Source organism: Neovison vison, chromosome 13 (genome assembly GCF_020171115.1).
Source record: "Neovison vison isolate M4711 chromosome 13, ASM_NN_V1, whole genome shotgun sequence".
In the NCBI taxonomy this organism is placed as follows: domain Eukaryota; kingdom Metazoa; phylum Chordata; class Mammalia; order Carnivora; family Mustelidae; genus Neogale; species Neogale vison.
Genome location: NC_058103.1, coordinates 109,611,000 through 109,637,539, shown reverse-complemented (window position 1 = coordinate 109,637,539; position 26,540 = coordinate 109,611,000). Strand labels below are relative to the sequence as shown.

General features: G+C 36.8%; 1 protein-coding gene across 2 annotated transcripts in view; it reads right to left on the bottom strand.

Annotated features, from left to right (window-relative positions):
- Positions 1–26,110, bottom strand: part of MNS1 (meiosis specific nuclear structural 1) — a 39,563-nt gene extending 13,453 nt beyond the window's left edge. For both annotated transcript variants that reach the window (XM_044230137.1, XM_044230136.1), the window contains exons 1-5: positions 26,031–26,110; positions 24,982–25,203; positions 11,983–12,110; positions 3,291–3,393; positions 742–971 (exon numbers count right to left, since the gene is read on the bottom strand). In XM_044230137.1, the coding sequence (XP_044086072.1) occupies positions 742–971; positions 3,291–3,393; positions 11,983–12,110; positions 24,982–25,203; positions 26,031–26,033 (686 nt within the window). In that variant the 5' untranslated portion in view covers positions 26,034–26,110. The remainder of the gene's footprint in view (positions 1–741; positions 972–3,290; positions 3,394–11,982; positions 12,111–24,981; positions 25,204–26,030) is intronic.
- Positions 26,111–26,540: the final 430 nt, after the last annotated feature.

Sequence of the window (26,540 nt, the reverse complement as noted above, 5' to 3'; positions counted from 1 at the left end):
AGTATTGAAAAATGTGTCATTTCCTTCAGTTGATAATAACATGGGCAAAAAGAGCTTTTCTATTTACTTACCTATTTATTTATTTGAGAAAGAGAGAGAGCACCGCGCGCGTGCGCACAGATGAACAGAGCAAGGGACAGAGGGAGGAGAATCTCAAGCAGACCCCCCACTGAGCCTGGAGCTTGACATGGGGTCAGTCTCACAACCCTGAGATCATGACCTGAACCGAAATCAAGAGTCAGATGCTTAAATGACAGAGCCAACTAGGCGCCCCACAGCTTTTCTACTTACAGTTTATTCATTCATTAATACCACAAACATTTTGAGTATCCACTGTGTACCACTAAATATAATGACAGGTATGAATCTTCTGAGTGAAATACTACTTATACCTCTCCTCTAAACTATTAATGAAGTTTTATGCATCTCACTTCAGAAAGGCCAACAACCTGCACTTCCACTGTCTAGCCAAGAAATGATCAGAATACAAGTCCTCTGACACGATATGTGCATTTTTAAGAAAAACAAAGGTTTCATCATGTTGTTACTTAATAAACATTTGTTATCAGGTAATTTTCATGCTTACAAAGATAAACAAGAGTTCTAGTTTATATGATTATAACATTTACTGAGGACTTACTACGTACTAGGCACTGTTCAATTGCTTTATGTCTTCAAAACAGGCTTAAGATCAATCGAATCTCAATGTTTAGACATGGAAAAAAACTGGGATAAACTTACAATTGATCTTCTTCATAAATTTTCCTAACAATTTCATCAATCATGAGTTTCTCTTTTAGTAACTGCTCATATGCTTCCTGTTTTTTCTTCTCTTGTTCTTCAAGTTGTCTCTCTAAGTCAAGATAATACTGTGCTTTTACTTTATTCCGTTTGTCTTCCGCAGCACTCTCTTCCTTTACTGCTCTCTCGTGCTCCTCCATCATGGTTTTGGCTATTTCAGCATCACGTTTCTGTTATTAAAACAAGATTCATCTTTCCATTTTCAAATGTGAGCACAGTATGATAGAATATTTCAAAACAGATGTAATGGATTATTATAAAGCCTACTGCATAAAACATTTTCATCTGTCAAAATAAAAAGCTAAGGGAAGTTACTGTCACCTGAAGGGTTTGAATGATGAGTTAAAACTTAAAGAGGCTTTCCCATTCCTTCAAGTAGGTCTCAAGGAAATACAGGAAAAGGATAACTAGTAACTCCACATTTGAAAAACAGCAAATAAAATTAGAAGTACCTTATCAATACTATGTTTAAAAAGCAGCAGTCCCCTTTTTCTTCTATTTAAAAGCTGATATAGGCAATTCTTAACGTCATTGTGTATCAGGTGCATTTACAACAAGGTTGGTACTCTTTTTCATAGAGGTCTGCTATTAAACAGCTCTGAGCAACTCTTGTTTTTTTCCCAGCCTAAACTTTCCTTCTTGCCTCTGGCCCTTGAAGCCCATCATCTCTCATTTATTAAATGCCCTTTATAATCACTTTAACTTAGAAGAGCCTTATATATTACTGTGTCTGTTTTCTGTAGCTTTTAATTCACTCGCTCAAGACCATTCCCTCTGAGTTGGAGACAGTCTTGCTTCTTAACTAGGTTAAACCCTTATTAATTTTGAGCATTTTGAAATCAGTAACCAAATAAATTGTAAATTAAATATATTGAGGCAATTTTTGTTACCTTTTACCATTATGATCACAATCCAAACACTAGAATGGTTAATAGCATCAAACAGACAAGAAGAAACAGATTAAACTATGAATGCTGAATGCTATTCCTGATCCAACTGATGCCTTCACACCAAATACACTATTAATAGGACTTGACCAAAACTCTTTCTCTGCTTCTATTTTCTTATCACATGCTGTACTAGGTTCTTTAAAAAAAATGTGAAATGATAAAAACATTTATGTACATATTGCCGTAGGTGCCATACACATAGTCAAGTTCTAGGACTATTTGAGTTTAATCTTTATGAACCAATTTTATTTAGAAAATAGCGAAAATTCTTTAAGGAGTCAGATTAAAATGTACAGTTGTTTTGAGAAACCTCAAGTATTGGGGTAAAACTGCAAACTACTAGCCAAAGAGTACATTGTTTATGTTCTACTTTATTTCTGCAAGCTTAGAAAAGAACTATGTGGCTTAGGAAATGAAGTCTCCTCATGCTCTCCTACAACCGGTCTCACCAAAAGCGATGCCAGTCGATAGCCTGCTCCCGACTTCTCCCGCACCGACACATGCACACACAGATCACTGGGGCCAGCATCTCATTGTAGTAGATGACTTTATCACACGGCGCTGGTTAAGTATTTTGATGTTATTCCTCTAATTGTATGTGTATGTGAACATATATGTGTGTTGAGATCCACACATGGCTGATGTACACATACAGGTTTTAAAAAATGGTCTGTGTTATGTATTATTCTCCAACTTGATTTTTCTGCAGCTTTTTTTCTTCTTAGCCTAAAATACATTCAGACCAACTTTAAAAGCCAGAACATTTACCCTACCTCTTCTCTTTAATAGTTGTATAATATCTTTGAAAGGGATCTAGGAGAGAAGGAACTCTACCACCAAAATGCTCTACATAATAGAGAAACAAGTGGAAGGAACTTACAAAACCATGTAATCAACAGACCTCTTCATCTACCATCTAGCCTTTCCAAGGGCTCAAATGATGGTGTGCATCCTGCTTGGAAGTATTAACTCAGTAAACCCTATTCTACATTTACTGTATAACACCACTGGTAAGTGTGTCTGAAACTCCTTTGCCCAAGAATAACTCTTGCCCTAACTTGGCAGTATGTCAGGAGTTAGAAGGAAGATAAAAATAGAAAAAGAAGAGGGAGCTACTTAAAAAACAGGCACGTTTCCTGCCTACAAATATGAAACACTTCAATTTTTAAAACATTTAACACATAAAAAATTTAATAACATTCTAAAATATATTGATCACACTAACAATTTGTACTATATTGATTTGTCAAAGAATAATCAGTGAGCCCAGAGGAATGCTCAGACTGAGTATAACCATTCTAAACAGCAACCTCATTCTTCGTGTCTCTGAAAGGTTCTAATATTAAATTAAACAAGGCTCACTATTAAATAATCTAGGAGTTCCTGTACCTTAAGGATCTGAAAAGTATACAAGTATTTAAGAAACCTAGCAGTGTAAATTCCTTATCATATATAACAATTTTCACAAAATTGGTCTATTTTTGGTTTCCTAAATGAAACTAAAAATACAGAAAACATAATGACCAGAAACATGATTACCATTTGCTCGTATTTAATGGCATCCTTCTCTGCAATCTGGGCCGCCCTTTCTTTATTCATGTAAGCGGCTTTTAATTTTTTCTCCAATTCTCTGAGCTCAATACTGTTCAAAAAAGACAGAAATATAAAATTGAGGACCATATTTCTTCCTATTTTAGAAGTCTAGATCTGAAGTTTAAAAGAACTTTTTTCCTAAATGTAGCAGATATTTATATTATTAAATACCTTGAAAACAATATCCTTTCTTCCCTTCACCCAAAGAAAACTCAGAATGCATATGAAGTGAGGTATTATAATTAATTTTCTAGACAAAACAACCCTTTTATTTCCAATAATCATCACTAAAAATCCTTTTGCCAGAGTCACTTAGAGAAGATGGTTTATCGATATTGGTTAAAACTTCTGTCCAGCCACTAATGCTATTGGGCTAAAAGAACTATAGTGGAGTGCTTTAAAGCAAATTACTTAAATTTTATACCTCGGTTTTGTTACCTGTAGAAGGGTTAGCTATGGGAATTAGTTAATGTGTAAAAAAAAGCTTAGAAAAGTACCTGTTACACAGTAAACATTCTATGAATTGAATATAGAATATAAACATTCTATGAATATTTTTTGATAACGATGATGAAGAGGAATGACCATGGGCAAGTTTGCTTCAATTCTCTGTTTGCTTATCTGTTAAAAATGAGGATTGCCCTCAGATAATCCCTAAACTGCTTTTGAATGAATTCTTTCCCTAGCTTTAGTGGAAAACAATCTGCCATATATAACTTCTCAATGTGCCAGAATTCTGAACATGAGAATTCTGAGTTGGAAGGGTCCTTAGATATTACTTGGATGCACAAATTAATTCTTTTTTAAAAAAATTTATTATTTATTTTAGAAAGAGAGAGTTGTGGGAAGGCAGAGGGACAGAGAGTCTGAAGCAGACTCTGCACTGAGCCTGGAGCCCAATGCAGGGCTTGCTCTCACAACCCTGAGATCATGGCCTGAACTGAGTTGGATGCTTAACCAACTGAGCCACCCAGGTGCCCCAAACACATCTTATTTCTTTCTAGAACAGAGGCACTCACCTAATTATAAACAACTTATAAGTACCCTATACCTCCAAAGAGACAGTCTTCATGGGTAAGCTATTCTTGGTGTTTTGATGTGTCCTTCTTGCCCTTACTGTTGTAGGTATAAATGTATATGACACAAGATCGCTTTCTTTCATAAAAAACAATAATTTAAATGAGGATTAAGTTTCTAGGTTAATCTACATATTTTACTCTAATATATTAGAGTAGTAGACTGCAATATATTTATAAGGGGTTTTGTTGGAATTAGGTATTAGTATCTGTAAACCAACATATGAACCAATCACAATTTATAAAATTACCTCTCTGAGGCAAAGTCCATCAAATTCCAAAAAACTAACATGCAAATAAGTGACTTTTGTTTGAAGGCCAAGTACACACATTTTTATTGGATATTTACCTAGAAGTGAAATATCTGAGTCACAGGGTAGGCTGTGTTCCAATGCAGTAGAAAATGCCAGCTTTCTAATGCTTTGCACAGCTTCATACTCCTGGTGCTTACACTGCTACACATCCTAGTAACACTCTTTAGTCTTGTCATTCTTTTTCGCTTTAACCACTCTTGTGGGTGTGTAATATATCATTAGGGTTTTAATTTGTTTTCCTAAAACTGAGACCTTCCCGTAAGTTTGAGTCATTCCTACATCTTCTGTGAAGTTATTGTTCAATATTTTTTTGCCTGTTTTTAGACTACATTGTCTACTTCTTACTGCTGCATAAATGTTCTTTATATATTTGATATAAGTCTTTCGTTGCTTATATGCACTGCAAATGTATCATTCCAGTCTGTACTTACTCTCAGTTTCTTTAGATGAAGAGAAGTATTCTAATTCACCAATCTTATTCTTCATTGTCCATGACTTCTGTGTCATGTTTTAAGAAATGTTGCCTACTGCACAGACATAAAGGCATTTTCTTATATTAGTCTCTCAAAACTTTGTTTCACCATTGACTTTTAGACTACAATCATCCAAGAATTGATTTTTGTGTGTAGTGTGAGGTGAAAATCAAGTTCATTTTTGTACATATAGCTATTGAATTGATCCAGTACCATTTTAGTATATGTGCTGCCGAAGCGAGCACGATCCAGTACCATTTTATAAAACTGTCCATTTCTGATTGCTCTGCAGTACCAGAACAGTGACAGTTCTCTGCAATGTCATAAAGTTCAAGTGTACATCTATGCATGGATCCGTTGTTGAATATATCCCATCATTCCTCAGCTGGGGTTCCCTAAGGGAAATTAGCCCCATGGAAGACTGAGTAACTGTATTTTAATTTTCTCATAGACCGTATATAGTTGGCATTGTTTTAGATTGATAGGAGGTTAGTTAATTCACTACAGATAAAGGATGCCTTAGGCCATTAGGGTTTAAATTTTCTGGGTGAGAAGATCGGCTCCATTCCATTCCATTGATCCATTTGTTTATTCTGTACTAAAACCACAGAATATTATCATGATTATTGTAGCTTTATAATTTTTCACATCCTAGAGAATAAATCTCCAATTTTGGTCTTCTTAAAGATCATCTTAGCCATTCTTGGTACTTTGCATTTTAGAATCAGCTCTTCAAGTGTCACTACAAACAATATTGGCTGAAATTCTGAATAGGACTATACTGAATCTATGAATCAATTTGAAGAGTATTGACATTTTCCCAATACTGAGTTTTTAATTCAGTTAAGCTGGTATATCCTTCAATTATTTAGGTTTTAAAAACTATTAATAATGGTTTATTTTGGGGGTGAATGGGTGGCTCAGTTGGTTAAGCAACTGCCCTCAGCTCCGGTCATGATCCTGGATCCCCTGGATGGAGCCCCACATGGCGGGGGGGGCGTCCCTGCTCAGAAGGGAGTCTGTTTCTCCCTCTCACCTCTCCCCTTTCATGCTTTCTCTCTCTCTCAAATAAATAAACTAAAAAAAAAAAAAAATTACAATAATGGTTTATTTTTTTGTTTTCTCTCAGTGTTGAGGTTTTATACCTCTTTCAGTAGGTATTTATTTTTTATGCTCTTGTACAAATTATTTTTTAAAATTTTGTTCTCTAATTGTTAATCTATAGAAATAAAATTAATGAAGAAATACAAATATTGACTTCACATCCAAAAACACTGCTGAACTTATAATTTATACATAGATTCTTTTGGATTTTCTACATATACAATGATATCATCTAGGAATAATTAAAGTTTTATTTCTTTACTGCCAATCCTAACACCTTTCATTTACTTTTCTTGCATTATTGCACTGGCTAGTATGACCATACAAAGATGAGTTGAAGGTATTATAGCAAGCATCCCTGTCTTCTTAAAAAGTGTTTAACATTTGCCATTAAGTATAATGTTACTGTAAACTCCATTTTATTCCTCATTTCCTAATCCTTTTTTAAATTTTTTAAAATTGATTTATATCAATTGGCTTTTTCTGCTCATATAGTTTTTCTATGATATTCTGTTAATGGGATGAATTGCATGTATTGATTTTCTAGTTAAACCCACTTTAGATTCCCTAGGATAAGTTAAAATTTAGTCAGATGTAATAGTATCTTTCTCACTTGCCACTGGATTTGATACTAATTTCTAATTACAATAGCTAAATTCAAGAGAAAAATTAGTCTATAATTTTTAATCCTATTCAGGTACTGACCTGATTAAAAATCAATTGGGAAGTGTTCCCTCTTTTCCCATTCAGCAAAACTATGTGAGACTGGTGTTATTGAGTGTTTGGTAAAATTCACCAACGACCTAACCACATAGGTTTCTTTGTGAACAAGGTTAATTATAGATGTAAAAGTCTAAAAGTTATAGAAACATTTAGGTTTCTGTTACAACTTGTGCCAGTTTGGTAAAATGTTCTATTTATGAATTTATCTAAATTTCCATATTCATATCAAATTGTTCACAATATCCTATAATCTAGCAAATATTTGTATGATCTATAGTGATATCCTATCATCCATTCTAAAAAAAAATTGGTTAGTCATGCATTCTCTGTTACACTTTAACATTCTTGTAAGGGGCTATCAATTTTCCTAGTCTTCTTAAGGCACAATTCTTGGCTTTGATTCTACTTTATGTTTACATTCTCTTGTATTTGTTTCTGCTCTTATTGTTCTTCTATATTCTTTTTGTAATCATTCCAGATGGAAATTTGCTGTTCATTTTCTAATAATCCAAGGGGAGCCTTCATTTCTAGTAGTCATTTCAGATTATAAATGACTCTTGAGTAACAGTTTTAGCTAAACCCCATAAGCTTTTTTTTTTTTTTTAATCCTATAACTTTCATTGTGGTAAAATACACAAAACAAAAATTTGCCATTTTTAACTATTTTATGTATACAATTCAGTGGTGTTAATTACATTCACAATATTCTACAACCATCTATCACTCTTTCCAGAAATTTTCATCATTCTAAATAGAAATGCTGTACTCATTTAAGTAAATAACTCCCCATTCTTCCCTTTCCCTAACTCCTGGTAACGTCTAACTACTTTTTCGTCTCTATAAATTTACCTGTACTAGTATTTCACATAAGTGGAATTATACAGTATTTATCCTCTTATGTCTGGCTTAATTCCTTAACGTATTGCTTTTATTATCAACCGTATTGTAGCAGGTATCAGAACATCATTCCTTTTCAAAACTGAATGATATTATCTATATCAAAGATTATCTATTCATCTATTGATGGACATTTGGATTGTTCCCACCTTTTGGCTATTATGAATAATGAATAATGCTGCATTAAACACTAGTGTAAAAATATCTGATTAAGTCTGTTTTCAGTCCTTGTGGATACCCACCAAGGCCTGGAATTACTAAATCATATGGTAATTGTATATTTAACTTTTTGAGAATCGCTGAACTGTTTTCCACAGTGCTTGCACCATTTTACATTCCTACCAGCAATGTCCAAGGGTTCCAATTTGTTTCCATGTTCACCAACATTTATTTTCCATTATTTTTATTACAGCTATCCTAGCAATTTCCCTAATGACTGAGGATGTTGAGTGTTTTTGTCTGTCTACTTTGAATAAATCTCTAAGTACTTCGCATATTTTTGAACTGCATTGTCTTTTGTTGTTAAATTGTAGGGATCCCTTACATATTCTGATACATATTATCAGAGATACAATATGCTTTTCTGGCCTGAGTTAGGAGTTATGTGAAATAGAGATAGGCATCTTGTGTCAATCCTTCAGGCAGCTCCCAAGTAGGTTAAACATACATATACAATAATTTTCTAATAAGATCTGCTCTGCTCTCTCCAGAACCAGGGATAGATACAATATGAGCTACTACTGCCTTCTAGACTGCCTCAGAGCTGGGAGGGGAAGGAGCAAGGACAAGTAAAACAAATAATACCACAAACTTTGCTACCATTTCTAAGTTGCCTTTTTCTTGATTCAGCATTCACTAGGTTGCTATAAACTTTTGATTGTTTGAATTGTACTGGCATCAGCAAGGAACTGGTCATGTATTTAATAAGGGAAGACACTGTCTTATCTTCTCTTTGAGCTAGTTTTTGCTGAACTTAAATACAAATTACATGAGATACATACAAATACATGAGATACTTCTTTCCTTTCATAAAACAATGTGTTAACAATGTGATAAATGTACAGTTGCCAATTATGTAATTATAAGTTGTGTAATTATAATTATACAATTAATCATAATTTTAAATAATTGACTAAAATTGTTAATCACATGTGTAATTATTAATTGATTCATGCTTTAATTAAAAAAAGGACTTCTCAGGCACCTGGGTGGCTCAGTGGGTTAAGCCTCTGCCTTTGGCTCAGATCATGATTTCAGGGTCCTGGGATCGAGCCCTGTATCGGACTCCCTGCTGGGCACGGAGCCTGCTTCCCCTTCTCTCTCTGTCTACTTGTAATCTCTGTCAAATAAATAATTTAAAAATCTTAAAAAAAAAAAAAGACTTCTAAAAATAGAGAGTTAAAGCATTTCAAGTTAAAAGCAGTGAGAAAGTGTCTTAAATATTTTCTTGGATTAAAAAAAAATCATGTGTTCAAAAATCAAATAACAAAATAATCTTGTGACTTTCAAACTCAGTTATTTTCAAAAAAAATTTCAATGAGCTCTCAAAATTTACCCTGGGTTTTAAAAATTCTTTCTTTTAATTTAAAGAGCTTAATCTTACTATAAATGACTTTTAATAACTTAGGATATATTTTGAGTACCACAGTAAACATTTTCTTGAATTTAGACCTGCCAATTCGCAGATGAAAACACTAATCGGAATAATGGTCCATTTCTGCATCAGTCAAAATTCTATCATGGCTTATGCACAAAGTGAAAAATTCTTAGAAGTCTTGACACTGCTTAGAAACAGCATATTCTATTTGAAAAAGTACTCAACTGAATGACTTTTGCCTTAAGTTTGAAGAAAATTTTCACAAAATACAGAATTCTAGATGGGCCATTACTTTCCTTTACCCTTTCAATCTACGGTCTTCTCATTTTCACTGCTGGCTTTCAAGTTCAGTCACACTTCTGATTGCTACTCCTTTGAAGGTAATCGCCTTTTGTGGGGCTGCTTTTGTGATTCTCATTATTGTTTCCTTTCAAAAGTTTCAGGAGGATGAGTATAGGTATCTTTTCGTCATTTTTTGTGTTTTAACCTGTGGCTTTATTTCCTTTATCATATTTGGAAATTCTTGGCCAGTGTCTTTTCAAATACTGCTTCTGCATCATCCTCTTTTATTTCTACTCCTACAACTAAAATTATACATCTGTTAGAACTTTCCATCATAGACCTTACCTCTTTTAAGTTTTCTTTTCTATCTTTCTACCCTTTTGTCTCTCTGTGCTTTATTCTGGATATTTTCCACTAACTAACATTATCTCTTCATTGGTATCTATCTAATAAAATCTAATTGAATTCTGTATTAGTGACGTAAAACATACACTAAAGTGTACAAATCTTAAGCATAAAACTTGTAAAATAATGTTGGATACCTTGCCATATGCAATATGCTTATTGACCTCTCAGCCATCCTTTTGGAATCAGCAGAACCTCCAGGGGAAGCATAGCTACAAATGCCAAGCTTACCATTCTGGTTTCCTTCCTCTCTCAGATCTTACTTTTATACTTTCTCCAGATATTCTGTTCTCAGAAAAAGCCTTTATTTGAATCACCTTGTCTAAAAATTGCTAGAAGTAGAAAATTCCTCTATTTAATTTTTAGATCAGTGAATTAGAACAAATACATGATGAAATAGTTATTTCATCTCCAGACAACATAAACCCATGAGGAACAGCTAACAATGATTAGAGACTTAATGTCCAAAAAGACACTTTGCAACTAGAATAATATGAAGACGTAAGTGGCAATTTTAACCTTTAAATATTAGTAATCCCTTAAAGAATATGATCAAAGTTATAAACCCAGAAAAATACAGTGGGTACATTTGTCAAACACATAAATATACTTTAGTGAAGCTCAAAATCCCTGAAGCTCACCCACAGGTCATACAATATCCTACGGAAGTCCAGCTCAGGTAAGATAATACGTAACAATTATCAAAGTAAATTTCTAATATATTCAACTATATAAATATAGAATGAGCATTTAGTTAGCCCTGAGTTTTAGTCAACAGTGTGGCATGCCTGCTTCAAAAAGCAATTCCATTCTAAGCAATATTAAGAAATATATTCTAGAACAATGTAGTTAACAGTCCCACTACTAGAAAGCACTATCTTGCAACATTATACGCAATTATGAGGGCAATATTTTAGAACAATAATTGTGTAAATTACATCTACAGAGAAAAATCAGGATGGTGAAGAAACTTGAAATCATATTATATATGGAACAAATGAAGGATATTTATCTTATAGAAGAAAACATTTGGGGGATTCATAAATATGAAAGGATATCCTAAATAAGAACTAAATATGATTTTCATCAGAGCAGAACTGAAATAAATGCATGAAAGTTACAGGGAAATTAGTTTTGAAACAATATGAGAAAAAAGATTATTCAAAGTGAGGCCTAAATTAAAAAAGAAGTTTCTATCCTAATTACTAGAGGTATTGAGCCATAGCCAACCAGCCACTTTCCAGAAATACTGTAGAAAACTTATGTCTGGGTAGAAAATTAAATTATGTATCCCCTAAGGTTTCACTTAAGAGTAAGATTCATGTATCATTTTTTAAAAGATTTTATTTATTTGAAAGAGAGAGCATGAGCACATGGGTTGGTGGGGGGCGGGCGGCAGGGTGGGGAGAGACAAGTAGACTCCCTGTTGAGCTTTAATTTCGATGTGGGGCTGTATCCCAGGACCCCGAAATCATAACCTGAGCCGAAGTCAGATGCTTAGATGACTGAGCCACTCAGATGCCCCTCATGAGTCTATTTTTTAGGTCATTTTAAAAAAAGAAACAATTACTATTTATTTTCACCTTAAATACTTCACTTCTTTGAATACGACTTCTTTTCCCAAATGAATATACATAGCATTTAAAACAAAGTATTTCCAGACAAAATATTAACAAAGTGCAATGACATAAAGAAACAAATTTTTTTCATTAGATAAAAGTTTAAAGGCAAAGACAAAATAAATGAAATTTATAAAAACCAAGATACCTGTTTTCTCTTACTTGTTGCCTCATCTTTTCATCCTTTAGACTTTGATGTTTTAGTTTCGCCAATTCCATAGCCAATTTTTCTTCTTGTTCAAGCTGGAGTTTCCTCAATCTTTTGTTTTCTTCTGCCTGAATTTTTTTTTTAAAGTAACTTCAGTTATTTGTCCTTCAGAATCAGATGTTTTTCATCAAAGCTTCAGAGCAACAAACATTTGTGTTTTATTTTAAAATACAAAACACTATTTCAATAAGTGCTTTTCCAAACATTTTACCCTGGAAATTTTAATCAATAGTAAGAAGAATATTAAAATATATGCTTAGCTAGCCATCACTCACTTTTAATAACTATCATAATTTTCCAATCTTCTTTCTCTACTTGTCCACTCCAATTTCATTTTTTCCTTTGTTCTTTTCTTCTAGACTATTTTAAAACATAGGCTAGATACGTCATTACCATGTAAACAATTCAGTGTTGATCTCTATCTGAAAAGAATTTCATTTTATGTAACAACCATGCCTTTACCATGTCCAAACAGTAATTCCTTAGTGAGGTCTAAAGCCTTGTCCATTTTCAAGTTCTCCCAATTGTTCAAAGATACTTTTTGTTTGCTTTTTCAAATCAAAACCCAAACAAGTGCCACATGTTGCATCTAGCTATTATTTCTCTTATGTCTCTTTCATTCCGTAACATTCGTCCCATATACATACTTCTTTCCTCAAACCATTGATTTGTTGTAGAAATTAGTCTATGTAGCCCATAGAATGTCCCAAAACATCCTAAATTTGACTGTTTCCCCAGGAAACCATTCAACTTGCTTCTCTTTTGTATCTCTTGTAAAATGGTAGAAAGATCTAGAGGCTTAACTAAATTCTGTGTTTAGAAAGAACAAGCACAGGAGAAGATGTTCAACATCGTTAGCCATCCGGAAATGCGAATTAAAATGATAGATCACCGCAGACCTATTAGAATGGCTAAAATAAAAAATAGTGGCAAGGCGAATGTTGGTGAGAAACTGCATTTCTCACCTATTCCTGGGTGGGAATGTAAATTGGTAGTCCCACTCTGGAAAACAGTTCAGTAGTCTGTTATAAAGCTGACATGCAATTACCATATGACTCAATAACTGCACTCACGCATTTAGCCCAGAGAATGAAAACTTATGTTTATTTAAGATCCTGTATCCAAATGTCTACAGCAGATTCATTCAAAACGGCCAATACTGGAAAAAGACATACCTCAACAGGTGACTAGGCAGATAACCTGTGGTACCTCCATACCACGGAGAGCATTCAGCAACAACAGGGAATGAAGTATTGACACTAGCAATAACCTGGATGAATTCCTAGGAATCAAGCTGAGTGAAAACAATCCAATCCCAAAAGCTTGTAGATTGTCTGATCCCATTTATATAATGTTCTTGGAACATGTTCTTTATTTTAAAATTGAGCTTTAATTCCCATAGCATAAATTCACCTTTCACAATTCATAATTCAGTGGTTTTTTAGTATATTCACAGTGTTGCGCAACAATCATCACTATCTAGTTTCAGGACTTTTTTTGAACAGACTATTTTTTGGAGCAGTTTTGGGTTTTTTGGAGCAGTTTTGGGTTCACAGCAAAACTGAGCACAATTAACAGAGTTCCCATATACCTGATGCGCACGCGCGCACACACACACACACACAAACACACACACACATACACACACACTCTGCCCCGCCTATCAATATTCCCCACCAAGTGGTACATTTGTTAAAATCAACTAACCTACATTGACACAATCACCCAAAGTACATGGTTTACAGTAGGTTTAACTTGGTGGTATATTCTGTGGGTAGGAGAAACGTTTAAGGACATGCATCTACCATTAGAGTTCTCATACACAGTAGTTTCACTGCCCTAAAAAATCCTCTGCCCTGCCTATTCATCCTTCCCTCCCCCAAATCCCTGACAACCTCTGATCTCTTTACAATCCTACAATTTTGCCTTTTCCAGGTTGGTATACAGTCGGAATCTGTCTGAAAGACAGTCTGAAGCAGTCTGAAGGCTTTTCAGGTTGGCTTCACTTAGTAATACACATGTAAGGTTTCTCCATGTCTTTTCATGGCTTGATGGTGCATTTCTTTTAGCACAGAATAATATTCAATAGTCTGGATTACTGATCCATTCGTCTACCAAAAGACATCTTAGTAGCTTACAAGTTTGGGCAATTATGAATAAAGTTGCTATAAACATCTACATGTGGGATTTTGCATGTATATGTATAAGTTTTTAACATTACAGCATGGTTTCTTCACCCCCCAGAAAAACTCCATACCTGTTGGCCATCACTCACCTGTCCACCTACCTCCTAGCCCCTGGCAACCACTAATCTACTTTCTGTCTCTATGGATTTGCTATTCTAGGTATTTCATTTAGATGAAATCATACAATCTGTGGCCTTCTTGCCTGTGGCTTCTTTCACTTAGTGTAACTTTTTCAAGGTTCAACCATGTTGCAGCATGTATGGGAACGTCATTCCTTTTTGTGCCGGTATGATACTCACTGTATAGCTAGAACACATGTGGTCTGTCTAGGCATCAGCTAATGGGCACTTGCATCATGGTCAACAGCCAACTTCCAGCTACTGTGAATAGTACTGCTTTGAATATTCATGTACAAGTTCTTGTGTGAACATGTTTTCAGTAGTCTTGGCTGTATGTTTAGGAGCAGAATTGCTGGGTCACATAGCAATTACATTTAACTTTTTGAGGAACTGCCCGACAGCTTTCCACAGCCACCACAGCATCTTCCGTTTCCAACAGCAACGTACAAGGCTTCCAGATTCTCTACCTCTTCGTCAACATTTAATGTCCTTTTTAAATTTTTTAAAAAATATATAGCATGGGGCGCCTGGGTGGCTCAGTGGGTTAAACCTCTGCCTTCAGCTCAGGTCATGATCTCAGGGTCCTGCGATCGATCCCTGCATCAGGCTCTCTGCTCAGCAGGGCGCCTGCTTTCCCCTCTCTGCCTGTCTTTCTGCCTACTTGTGATCTCTATCAAATAAATAAATAAAAATTTAAAAAATCTTTAAAAAAAAATAGAGAAAGAGAGAGAGAGAAAGCGAGTGAGCACATGTGCGCACAATCTTCATGGTTGTGAAGGGGCACCTAACTGATTTTGATTTGCATCTCCCTAATGGCTAATGATCTTTTAGCCAATGGCTAAGCATCTTTTTTTGTGCTTATTGTCCATTTGTGTGTCTTCTTTGGAGAAATGGCTATTGAAATCATCTACCCATTAAGGGATTTTTTTTTTGTCTATTATTGTTGAGTCGTATAGATAACATTTTTGAAATGGCAAAATTAACGGTTGCCAGAGTTGGGGATGACGTAGGTGTATCCAAGAAAGAGATGACGATGTTTATGAAAGGACGAAATGAGGGATCCTTGCATGGAACTCTCCCGGATCTTGACTGTGGTGTTGGATATACAAACCTCACATGTGATAAACTGTACAGAACTACACACACACACACACACACACAAATGAGCACAACTAAAAGGGAAATCTGAACAAGGTGGGTGGACTGTATCATTGCTGATGTCTTGCTTCTGATATTATACTATAGCTTTGCAAGGTGTGCCATTAGGAAAATTAGGTACGGGGTATATTGGGACTCTCTTTATTATTTCTTACAACTGCAGATGACTCCATAATTATCTAAATAATAATTTCAATTAACAAAAAGCAACTGCAAGTACTGGTGATAACACAAAGCAGCTGGAATTCTCATACATTACTTGAGGAAATGCAAAATAAAGCAACACCTTTGCAAAATGGTTTGGCAGTTTCTCACCAAATGAAGCAAACACCTACCATATGACCCAACCATCCTATTCCCAGATATCTAGCCAAGAGAAATAAAAATTTGCATTCATATTAAAGTTTGTAATAAAAGCTTATAGCAGCTTTAGTTGCAGTTGCCATAAACTGGAAACAACATGGATTTTTTTCAACACGCAGATGGATAAACAACTGGTACATCAATACATTAGAGTATGACCATACCACTCAGCACTAAAAGAAGTAATTCATGCAACAACATGGAATTTTACATTTGGTTTGCTAAGTGAAAGAAGTGAGACCCAAAAGGTGACATATTGCGTAATTCCAATAATATGACACTATGGAAAAGATGAACCTAGTGGGACAAAAAAGAAATCAGTGGTTTCCAGGGACTGGGGAAAGAGGTGAGTGGTTGACTACAAAGGAGCAGCATGCGGGGACTTTTGAGGTGATAGAATTGTTTGCATGACACTGTGATGGTAGAAACTGAAATCTATTCATTTGTCAAAATCCATAGTATATATCAAAGAGAATAATTTTATAACATGCAAATTTAAAAAGAAATCAACCAGTACATTCATACCATGCACTACTATTCACTAATAAAAAAGAATTAACTATTGATAAATCCAACAACTTGGATGACTCTCCAAAGCATTATGCTGAGTGGAAGAAACCTTCTCTAAAGGTCACAGACATATAATTCCACACATATATGGATTCACACATGATTACATTTATATAACAGTCTTGAAAGAACAAAATTATACAGATGGAAAACAAATCAGACATAGTGGGGGCTAAAGGAAGTATATGACTACAGTGGGGCAGCATGAAGTGAGGTCTCGGTGGTGATGGATTGGTTCTGGATCTTGAATGACATGGCAGTCAGACAAATCTATACACGCATATTGTACAACTGTCATTTTCTAAGGTTTGATATTGTACTATAGTTATGCGAGATGTAGCCACTGGGGGAAGCTTCTGTGTAAGGGCACAGTGGACCTCTCCATACTGTTGTTGCAATTTTCCAAGAATTTGTAATTATTTCAACACAAAAAAATTTAAAGAAACCGGGGCTCCTGGGTGGCTCAGTGGGCTAAAGCCTCTGCTTTCAGCTCAGGTCATGATCCTAGGGTCCTGGGATCGAGCCCCGCATCGGGCTCTCTGCTCAGCAGGGAGCCTGCTTCCTTCTCTCTCTCTGGCTGCCTCTCTGCCTACTTGTGATCTCTGTCTGTCAAGTAAATAAATAAAATCTTTAAAAAAAAAAAAATTAAAGAAACCAACTAGATGTGGGGGGAATAAGAGAACACAGACTATGTCAAATTAACTGTATTAAAAATCAGACGGTCCAAGATGGCAGCATAGGAAGATCCTGAACTCATCTCCTCTCATGGATGCACAAAATCTATAGCTACATATGGATCATTTCTGTAGAAAGGCTGACAATACTCCATCTTTGGCCCTCCATCTTTCATGGTTGCTCAATGACCTCTCTTGGGGCTACATGTTCTGGCCTCTTGGAAATGAATATACATACCTTAGAAATGTCCACAAAGGCTAAGAATCTATTAGAGATAACATAGTCTTTCCCTTTTCTGATGAACAGGTGGGGCCACCTGATCTAATTAAAAGTTAGCTGTCAATTAGATGTATACACTCCCTCTGAGATGTGTGTAGACCCTTTGATCTTACAGTGCCCTTCTATGTGCCCTTTGCTCTAAAAAAATTTATGAACCAAGGTCTGGATTTGGCAAAGAATAACTATGCAGTTGCTGTGACTTGTCCTCCATCCAAATCCCCCTTCAGTAAGTTACCTCAAATCAAACTGCATAAACTGGATGGAGTGGCCTACTTCATTTTCAGTCTCAAAGTGCCTTCTCACTTTGGGGGACATTTTATGTCTCTCCTGCATCTTCTAACAATTTCTTTCTGAAAAGGATCTGAAAACTAAAGAACTGCTTCCCTACAACAAAAGATAAAAAGACCACATGGAGAGGGGTAAAGGGACAGAGACATGGTCCTGGCAAAAAACAAAAACGAAAAACCCACCTCCTATAGGCAGGGAGACACAGTAAAGAGGGATCTCACCAGTCCCACACTTCTGCTAGAGGAGTGGGGGGTTGCTGCCCACATTAGGCACTCCAACATTTCAGAGCTGCACAAAAAATGTCTGGTTTATAAAGAAAACAAAGAGGGCTGACATCCAAGGGACCCAAAGTACTATGGGAAGCTGAGAATCTCCTTTTAAAGATCCACTTGCAGTCTCACTCATCCCAGAATCAAGCACAAAAGCACCAATTTGAAAATCATCTGCTGTTTATGTAAAGGAAATTCATTTGCTGGTCTGGGGGAATCTGCTAAAGAAGCAAGGGACAGTTGGTGCTCTAGCAGGGATGGACGCAAGGCAGACAGACTCCTTCTGTGTGCTCTCTACCACTCCCCGCAGAGTAGGATGGCACGGGCGCTGCACTGTCCCACCACCTCACTGGGGCTGCTAAGAGCAAGTGGTCTCAGCACTGTCCCCAGGCTGGACAGTGGGGGCAGGCTGGACAATGGAGGCAGTCATAGCCATCCCCTAACTCCCTGGCCGGGGCTGACAAGTAGGAGCAGTCGTGGCATTTTCCTGCCACCAACCTGGGGCCAGTATAGGCACAGATACAGGGCGCTCTCCCGCAGTAATCACTGAAGCCTTCAGACACCTGCAGTCCAGGCATCTTCCCACTGCCTTGCTGAAGCTGGTGAGTGTCACTTTCGGGGCAGAAGCATGCCAAGTACAACAGGGATGCCCCGTGTTCACCAGGCCACCAGGGCCGAGGGGCTGCAGCTCCTGAGTTCCAAGGACTGTAACAATCAGAAATACAGTACTTGGCAGGCCAACACCCTCAGGGCACCCCACAGACCGCAGAATGAAAGACACACCTAGTCTCCCTGTGAAAAAGGCTGTCTTATTCTGGAGTTCCAGGCTAACAAACAGGCTTCAGGTTTCCCACACAAGCCAAAGCTATGCAGGCACTCCCCCCCAGGGATCATAAGTGGGGAGACATTATGATCGCGCCTCCCCTTGCCTCACTGCAGCTCAACAAGACCTCCCAGAAAGGAGCTTATATTCTCATCTGGAGTCCTGAGTTTTGCAACTGTTGCCCAGGGCACACCTCAGTCTCTAGACCTGGAGGCCAGCAGGGTTTACAGCTGTGGCCCCATAAGACTGCATATATTTGCATATATTAAAAGCTGCTGCCCGAGAGTCTGGCTTCCATTCAGCCTGAAATTAGGTGCTGAATAAGATGGCAAGCACTGGAACACTGGCAGGTCTTGACACACCCTCAACAACAGAGAGATATCAAGAATAAATCAGGCTATTTGGACAATCACAAAGGTTCAAGAGACAACCAAGAACTAATCAATGGTGAATGAGAAGTTTCACCACCTACATAAGTCCACTTCTTCAGGACTGAAAGAAGTAGCTGTTTTGCCTAATACACAGGGAAACAAACACAGCCAAACAATACACGGAAACAGAGAAATGTGTTCCAAGTGAAAGAATAAGACAAAACATCAGAAAAATACCTTAGTGACACAGAGATAAGTAATTTACTGGATAAAAAATACAAAGTAATAGGCATAATGATGCTCAGTGAACTCAGGAGAAAAATGAACAGTGAGAACTTTAACAAAGAGACATAAAATACAAGAAAGTATAAAACAGAAATCAGAGCCAAAGGATATAATAACTGAACTGAAAAATACACTGGGGGATTCTACAGCAGCCTGGATAAAACAGAAGAACGGCTCAGAGAGATGGAAAACAAAGCACTGGAATTCACCCAGACAGACCAGCAAAAAGAAAAAGGAATTCTAAAAAACTGAAGATAAATTAAGAGATCTATGAGACAACGTCAAGTGAAATAGTATTTGCATTACAGGGTTCCCAACAGAAATGAAAGAGGAAAGGGGGAGAAAACTTATTTGAAGAAATAATGGCTGAAAACTTACCTAACCTGGGTAAGGAGACAGACATCCAGGTCTAGAAAGCCCAGAGAGTTCCAAATAAAATGAACGCAAAGAAATCCACACCAAGACACATCATAATTAAAATGTCAAAAGTTAAAAAGAAAACTTAAAAGCAATATAAGTCATCTGTTACCTATTAAACAAAACAAAACAAAACAAAACCCACAAGGCAGATTGTTCAACAAACCTATGCAGGCCAGAAGGGAGTGACATGACATACTCAAAGTGCTGAAAGGAAAAAACTTCCAACCAAGAATACTCTACCCAGCAAGTTAACACTCAGAAGTGAAGGAGAGGGAGTTTTTCAGATAAGCAAACGCTAAAGGAGTTCAGCACCACTAAATGGTTTTTCAAGAAATGTTAAAGGGACCTTTTAAGCGGAAAAGAAATGGTACTAATTAACAATAAGAAAACATATGAAAGTAAAAATCTCTCTGGAAAGGTAAAAATGTAGTGAAGGTGGTGGATAAATCAACTTATAAAGCTAGTATGAAAAGACAAAAATAGTAAAATAAACTAAAACTACAATAATTAAAGGATACATAAAATAAGGGGTAAAAAGTGACATCAAAACATAAAATGTGGGGCGCCTGGGTGGCTCAGTGGGTTTAAAGCCTCTGCCTTCAGCTAAGTCATGATCCCGGGGTCCTGGGATCAAGCCCCACATCGGGGTCTCTGCTCAGTGGGGAGCCTGCTTCCTCCTCTCTCTCTTTGCCTGCCACTCTGCCTAGTTGTGATCTCTCTCTCTGTGTGTCAAATAAAAAATTAAATCATTAAAAAAAAACATAAAATGTTGGGGGAGGTGGTAAAAACGTAGAGTTTTGGATGAGTTCAAGTTTAATTTGGTATCAAGATGAAATAGACTGTTCTATTCATAGGATGTTACATATGTTATAAACATAATTAGCCCATGGTAACCACAAAGCAAAAACTTACAGAAAATAAAAGAAAATGAGAAAGGAATCTAAACACAACACTAAAGAAAGACAACAAACCACAAGGGAAACAATATCCATGGAAAAGAAAGGAAAACTGGTATAGCTATACTCATATCAAACACAATAAGCTTTAAAACAAAGACTAATAAAAGACAAAGAAGGGCATTACATAATGATAAAGGGGTCAATCAAGCAAGAAGATATAAAGTTCATAAGTATATATGTACCCAGTATAGGACCACCAAAATATATAAAGGAAATATTAATACATTGAAAGGAGGAGACATGACAGCAATACAGTAATGATAGGGAACTTTAACACCTTACTTACATCATCTGACAGAAATAAGAAAATCAGTAAGGAAATATCAGCCTTAAATACACTGGGGAATACACTTAGACCAAGCGGACCTAATAGATATATACAGAACATTTCATCCAAAAGCAGCAGAATACACATTCTTCTCAAGTACACATGGAACACTTTCCAGGATAGATCACGTTAGCCCACAAAAAAAAGTCTCAATAAATTCAAGATTGATATCATATCAAGCACCTTTTCCAACCACAATGGTATAAATTAGAAATCAACATCAAGAAGAAAACTGGAAAACCAGAGGCAGACGACCACGTTGTGGAGAGGATCATGTGGCAGGGAATGTCAGCAATCTCTCGGAGATGTGGGCCTCAGTCTTACAACTACGAGAACATGAATTCTGCCAACTTAAATAAGCTTAGAAGATTTGATGAGAATACACCCTAGACAACACCTGGATTTCAGCCCTGTGAGGCGAAGCAGTCAAGCCAATGACATACCATGTCTAGATTTTGGTGGGGTAATAAACGTTTTTAGCCACTAGATTTGTGGCAATTTGTTAAACAGCCAAAGAAAACTCATACAATAAATGAACTGTAGTTTTTAAAATTGTCAAGGTCACGAAAGACAGGAAAAAGTAAAAAACTCTTACAGATTGGAGGAGACTAAGGAGACAAGACAACTAAGAGCAGTTTGTATTCTTGGAACAGAAAACAGAAGTTAATGGGAAAAACTGAAGAGATCTGAATAAATCCTATAATAAAACATATTGTACCAAGGCTGATTTCTTCATTTTGATCATTCTTCTATGGTTATGTAAGATTTTAACATAAAGGGAAACCAGGTAAAGGGTATACAGGAATTCTCTATACAATTTTTTGCAACTCCATTATAAATCTAAATTTATCTCAGAAATTGTTTCTAAATATTATTTCCACTAGACAATAGAGCTCTTTGATATGATGGCTGACTCTAGGTGTGAAGCAAGAAATTCACAAGATGAGCCTTGCATTAGCCAGAGAAAAATTAATAGGATAATTAGTCAGCTCAAGTGATCCCAAGATCTGAAGGGTGAGTCATGAAGCCTGAGACCCAGGAGAGTGGTTGAGAGAACCAATGGTGTAGTTCCTATCTGAAGGCTGACAGGCTTGAAATTCAAAACAAGCTGATACTTCAGTTCAAGTATGAAGGCAGGAAAAAAGCTGAAGTCCCAATTAGAAGGCAGTCAGGAAGGAGGAAGGCGCAGTTTCCTTTTATTCAGCCATTTTGTTCTATTCTGGCCTTCATCTGATCAGATGAGGCCCACTCACATTAGAGAACAATCTGCTTTACTCACTGTGCCAATTTAAATGTTAATCTCATCCCAAAACACCCAGGATAATGTCTGACCAACTATCTGGGCACCACATGGCCCAGTGAAAGTCAACACACAAAATTAACCATCACTAGCCCAGGCATTTTGTTCTGACAGAAAGGAAGGAAGCTATCACAGATTAAAGGAATCTTGTTAAAAGGTCACAAAACCAATAAAAGCATCCATTGGCCAAAGATGGGACAATTTGAACATCAAAAATAATAATAATAAAGATAATTAATTCAAGTATTAAAGACCCATGAGTCCATAAAGATTTTTTACAAAAAGAAAAAGTCAAAAACTAAAGAAAACTTTTAAAAACAACATTGACAGACACCAATGGAAGTGACCAGAGCACCAACTCTGAAAGTTAAGTATATGTCTCCCTTTCCAGTAATAACTATATTTCAGGTACCAAATAATCCTAGTGGTTGTGGGAAAGTTCTTTACACAGGAATTTCAGCTAATCAAATGTGAAAGGAATAACAAAATTAGAAAAATCAGTGTTTTGCAACCCCTAATGAAAGGAAAGATTCATTGGTGAAACCACAGGTGAAAGGTTCATCAGGAATTTTACAGCAGAGGAACCAGAATGCCTCAGTAGAGGTACTAGAATGTACATGTTTATCAACACTAGCATCAATACAAGTGGACCAAGCAGACACATCATGTGCCTGCAGATGTGGAACAATATCAAGCATAGCATCACCTATGGAGTGATTGCCAGAAAGTTCTACCTAAATCTAATCATGCCTTTAGGATTAACTTCCATTTTGAAAAAAATATAGACATTAGGGAAACAAATTAAATGAACAAAGGAGAAAGCAAACAGGCAAATTCAGAATATGGGATATCAAAAAACAGCTGGCCTACTTTAACCAGTTAGAAACACGAAGTTAAAAAAAAAAAAACGATGGGGGTGCCTGGGTGGCTCAATCAGTTAAGCATCTGACTCTTCATTTCCGCTCAGGTCATGATCTCAGGGTTGTGAGATAGAGCCCCATATCAGCTCTGCACTAGGCATGGAGCCTGCTTAAGATTCTCTCTAACCGGGGCGCCTGGGTGGCTCAGTGGGTTGGGCCGCTGCCTTCGGCTCGGGTCATGATCTCGGGTCCTGGGATCGAGTCCCGCGTCAGGGCTCTCTGCTCAGCGGGGAGCCTGCTTCCCTCTATCTCTCTCTCTCTGCCTGCCTCTCTGTCTACTTGTGATCTCTCTCTGTCAAATAAATAAATAAAATCTTAAAAAAAAAAAAAAAAGATTCTCTCTAACCTCTTCCCTCTGTCCCTCCCCCCAGCCTCTTTCTCCCAATCTTTAAAAAAAAAAAAGAGGGCAGGACCGTTTTAGATTAAGAGGTACCTAGCAGACATAACAACCAAATATACTGTATGAACCTTATTTAGATCCTGATTAAAACAAACCAACTGTTAAAACAGATTTTGACACAATCACAAAAAGTTGATTATGGAATGGCATTAAATAATACCTAGAATTTACTGTTAATTTTAGTAGTTGAGATAGTGGCATTATTCTACTACTATGTAAGAAAGTATCTTTATTTTGTAAGATGCATACTGAAGTATACATGAAAGAGGTGATATGGTATCTGGGATTTTCTTTAAAATTAAAGAAAAAATAAGAATAAAAAGAAGAGGAAAATATATAATCCCTAGGATCTTATTGCTCAGAGTTGAAAAATCATGTCTAAGCCTTATGAATTTCGAACTCAGAGGAATGGATACCACTTTTAAAAAGTTGCTTTTGCTATTCCTCACAATAGCCTACAAAATGTTGAACATCAGCAGGAACTCAAAAAATTCTGAAATATCAGAGAAACTTTTTCATTTACGAGAACTCATTTCTAATTGGTTTCCCTTTTTTACCATTCTTTAAAATATTTAGAAGCTTCCACAAAAAAATTATCTCCATATTTTAGGAATTATATACATACTGTACTTGAATTCTTCAAGGCAGTATTTCAAAATCAAAAATAAGTAAATCATACCTAATACATACATGTTCATTTTCTACCACTGAATAATGTACATGTTTAATCTCAGTAAATTCAAAAAAGGTACTCTTAAATTTTTGTCTTTCGAATTTTATGGAAAGTTGTTGAATTTTACTTATATGAACAAAACTGTGGAAGTCAGTAATCATGGATTTCATGTTTGTGAAAAAAATTAAAAAACAAAAAAAAATGTTGAGTCTTACTCTGTTACAGGCACAATTACAATTCCAAGTGCTTTGCATGTACTAACTCGTTAATTATTAAAACTCCTACAAAGCGGATACTATTATAATTGCCATTTTATAGAGGAGGCATTAAAGTAAAGTCAGTTTACCTAGGGCTCCAGAGCACGCTTACATACAGCCGTACTAGGATTTAAAATCATACAGTCTAACTCCAAAAACCGAGCTCTTTACCACTACATTGGTCTGACTTACGATGAGACATCCTTTACCTGATCTTATTATCTACTCAATTCCAGCATCAGCAGCTGTTTTCACCATTTCCAAAGAAAAAAATATCAATGAATAGTAAAATGTACCTTTTGAATGGCCTCTTCCATATCCAACTCAAATTGTTCATCCTGTAATAATCTGAGGAATCTCTTGCGCTCCACGAGGTCATCATTTTCATTCTGCACCATTTGGTCCCTGATTTGATTTTGTATCTTTCTTACCGACTGGACATGTAATTGTTTGCAGTAATTTGTATCTACTTGTTTCTGATGCCTTTCACTGAAGCTCAAAGTTCGCCTTCTAGAAGCCTGTAATCGGGGAGTGGAGGGGGGAAGTACGCATACTTTGGTATTCCAATATCTAATTTTTAAAAGTATACCGCTGCAAGCCCCTGGCACAAAAATAGATAACAGAATAAACAAAGGGCCTTTGGCTTCCTTACTAAATTCAGAGAAATGTAATACAATAAAAAAGTACATACGGTAGATAAACATAATTGATATATCAATAAATTACTTTTATTATTCCCCATCTTATAGATGAGACATGAAAAGTAAAAGCAACTTTACCCAAGGTTCCTCGGCTTAAATAAATAGCAGTACTAGTATTCAAAGACACGCAGGTGAGCTCTATAGACCTAGCTCTTTACAACACGCGCAATTCCTCTCCTCATTCCCCGCTACGCCCACCCCAGCGCCTCCTTTACCCCTTGGCCAGAAAGCATCATTCAGAAAGAAGCTGGTCAGGTTTTCCTAATACAGATTTAACAGGTCAATCTGCTGCTACCTAATTCATCTGCTCTCTCCTGGACTTTCTTTCCCACTTATTTGTTCAAGGCTCTTAATCTTTTCCCAAATTTCCAGAAATATGGCAAAAAAAAAGGGGGGGGGTTGCCAAACAAAATTTTCATCAGGCAGATCTAATAGAGTCTGGGGAAAATTTGAAAAAGGCTGGAAGCCACCGCGAGCGTTGCTTAAACAATAGCACATGAGGCTTCTGAAAGCAAATTGAACAAGTTCTCCCACTTAATTCTCCGATTAGGCACTCCAAATCCTATTTTTAGATGCAGCCTGGCTCTAAACTACAATTAGATCAATAGATAAACAAGTAGTTTCGAGACCCCCGACGGGCTCACCATCTTGGCAGAGGAAAATCCCGCTCTGAGGATCCAGCCGCCACCACCGCTCGCTGCAAAAGCGATGGCGAGCTGAGAGCTCCGATGTTTACGCGGTTTCCTGGCAACTGCCGCCTCCCCAGAGCGCGCAGGGCCCACCTGCGCAGGGTGCGGTCTCCCATTGGGCGCAGCAAAAGCCAATCGGCACTGAGCTTCTTGGGAGGCTGGCTGGGAGGCTACTTCTCCAGCTCTCAGAGACAGGCGGGAAGTTCAGATCCCGTATCCTGGCGCAAGCACTTTGCAGTGCATGGGGGCGCTCACGATTTCTCTCAAGCGGCTGAATTCTGTGATTTGGTTGGGGTTGGGAGTCAAGGGGAGGTCTGTGGAAACTGTTTACACAGAAATACGCCAACTCCTGTGTAGTACATTGTGCCAAAGTACTTTCTACTCAGAACATCCTGTGCCCTCAATGCCCATTCTGCCTGTGTTGAGGGCTGGCTTCATCTCTAGCAGGAGGAGGCACGGTCACCG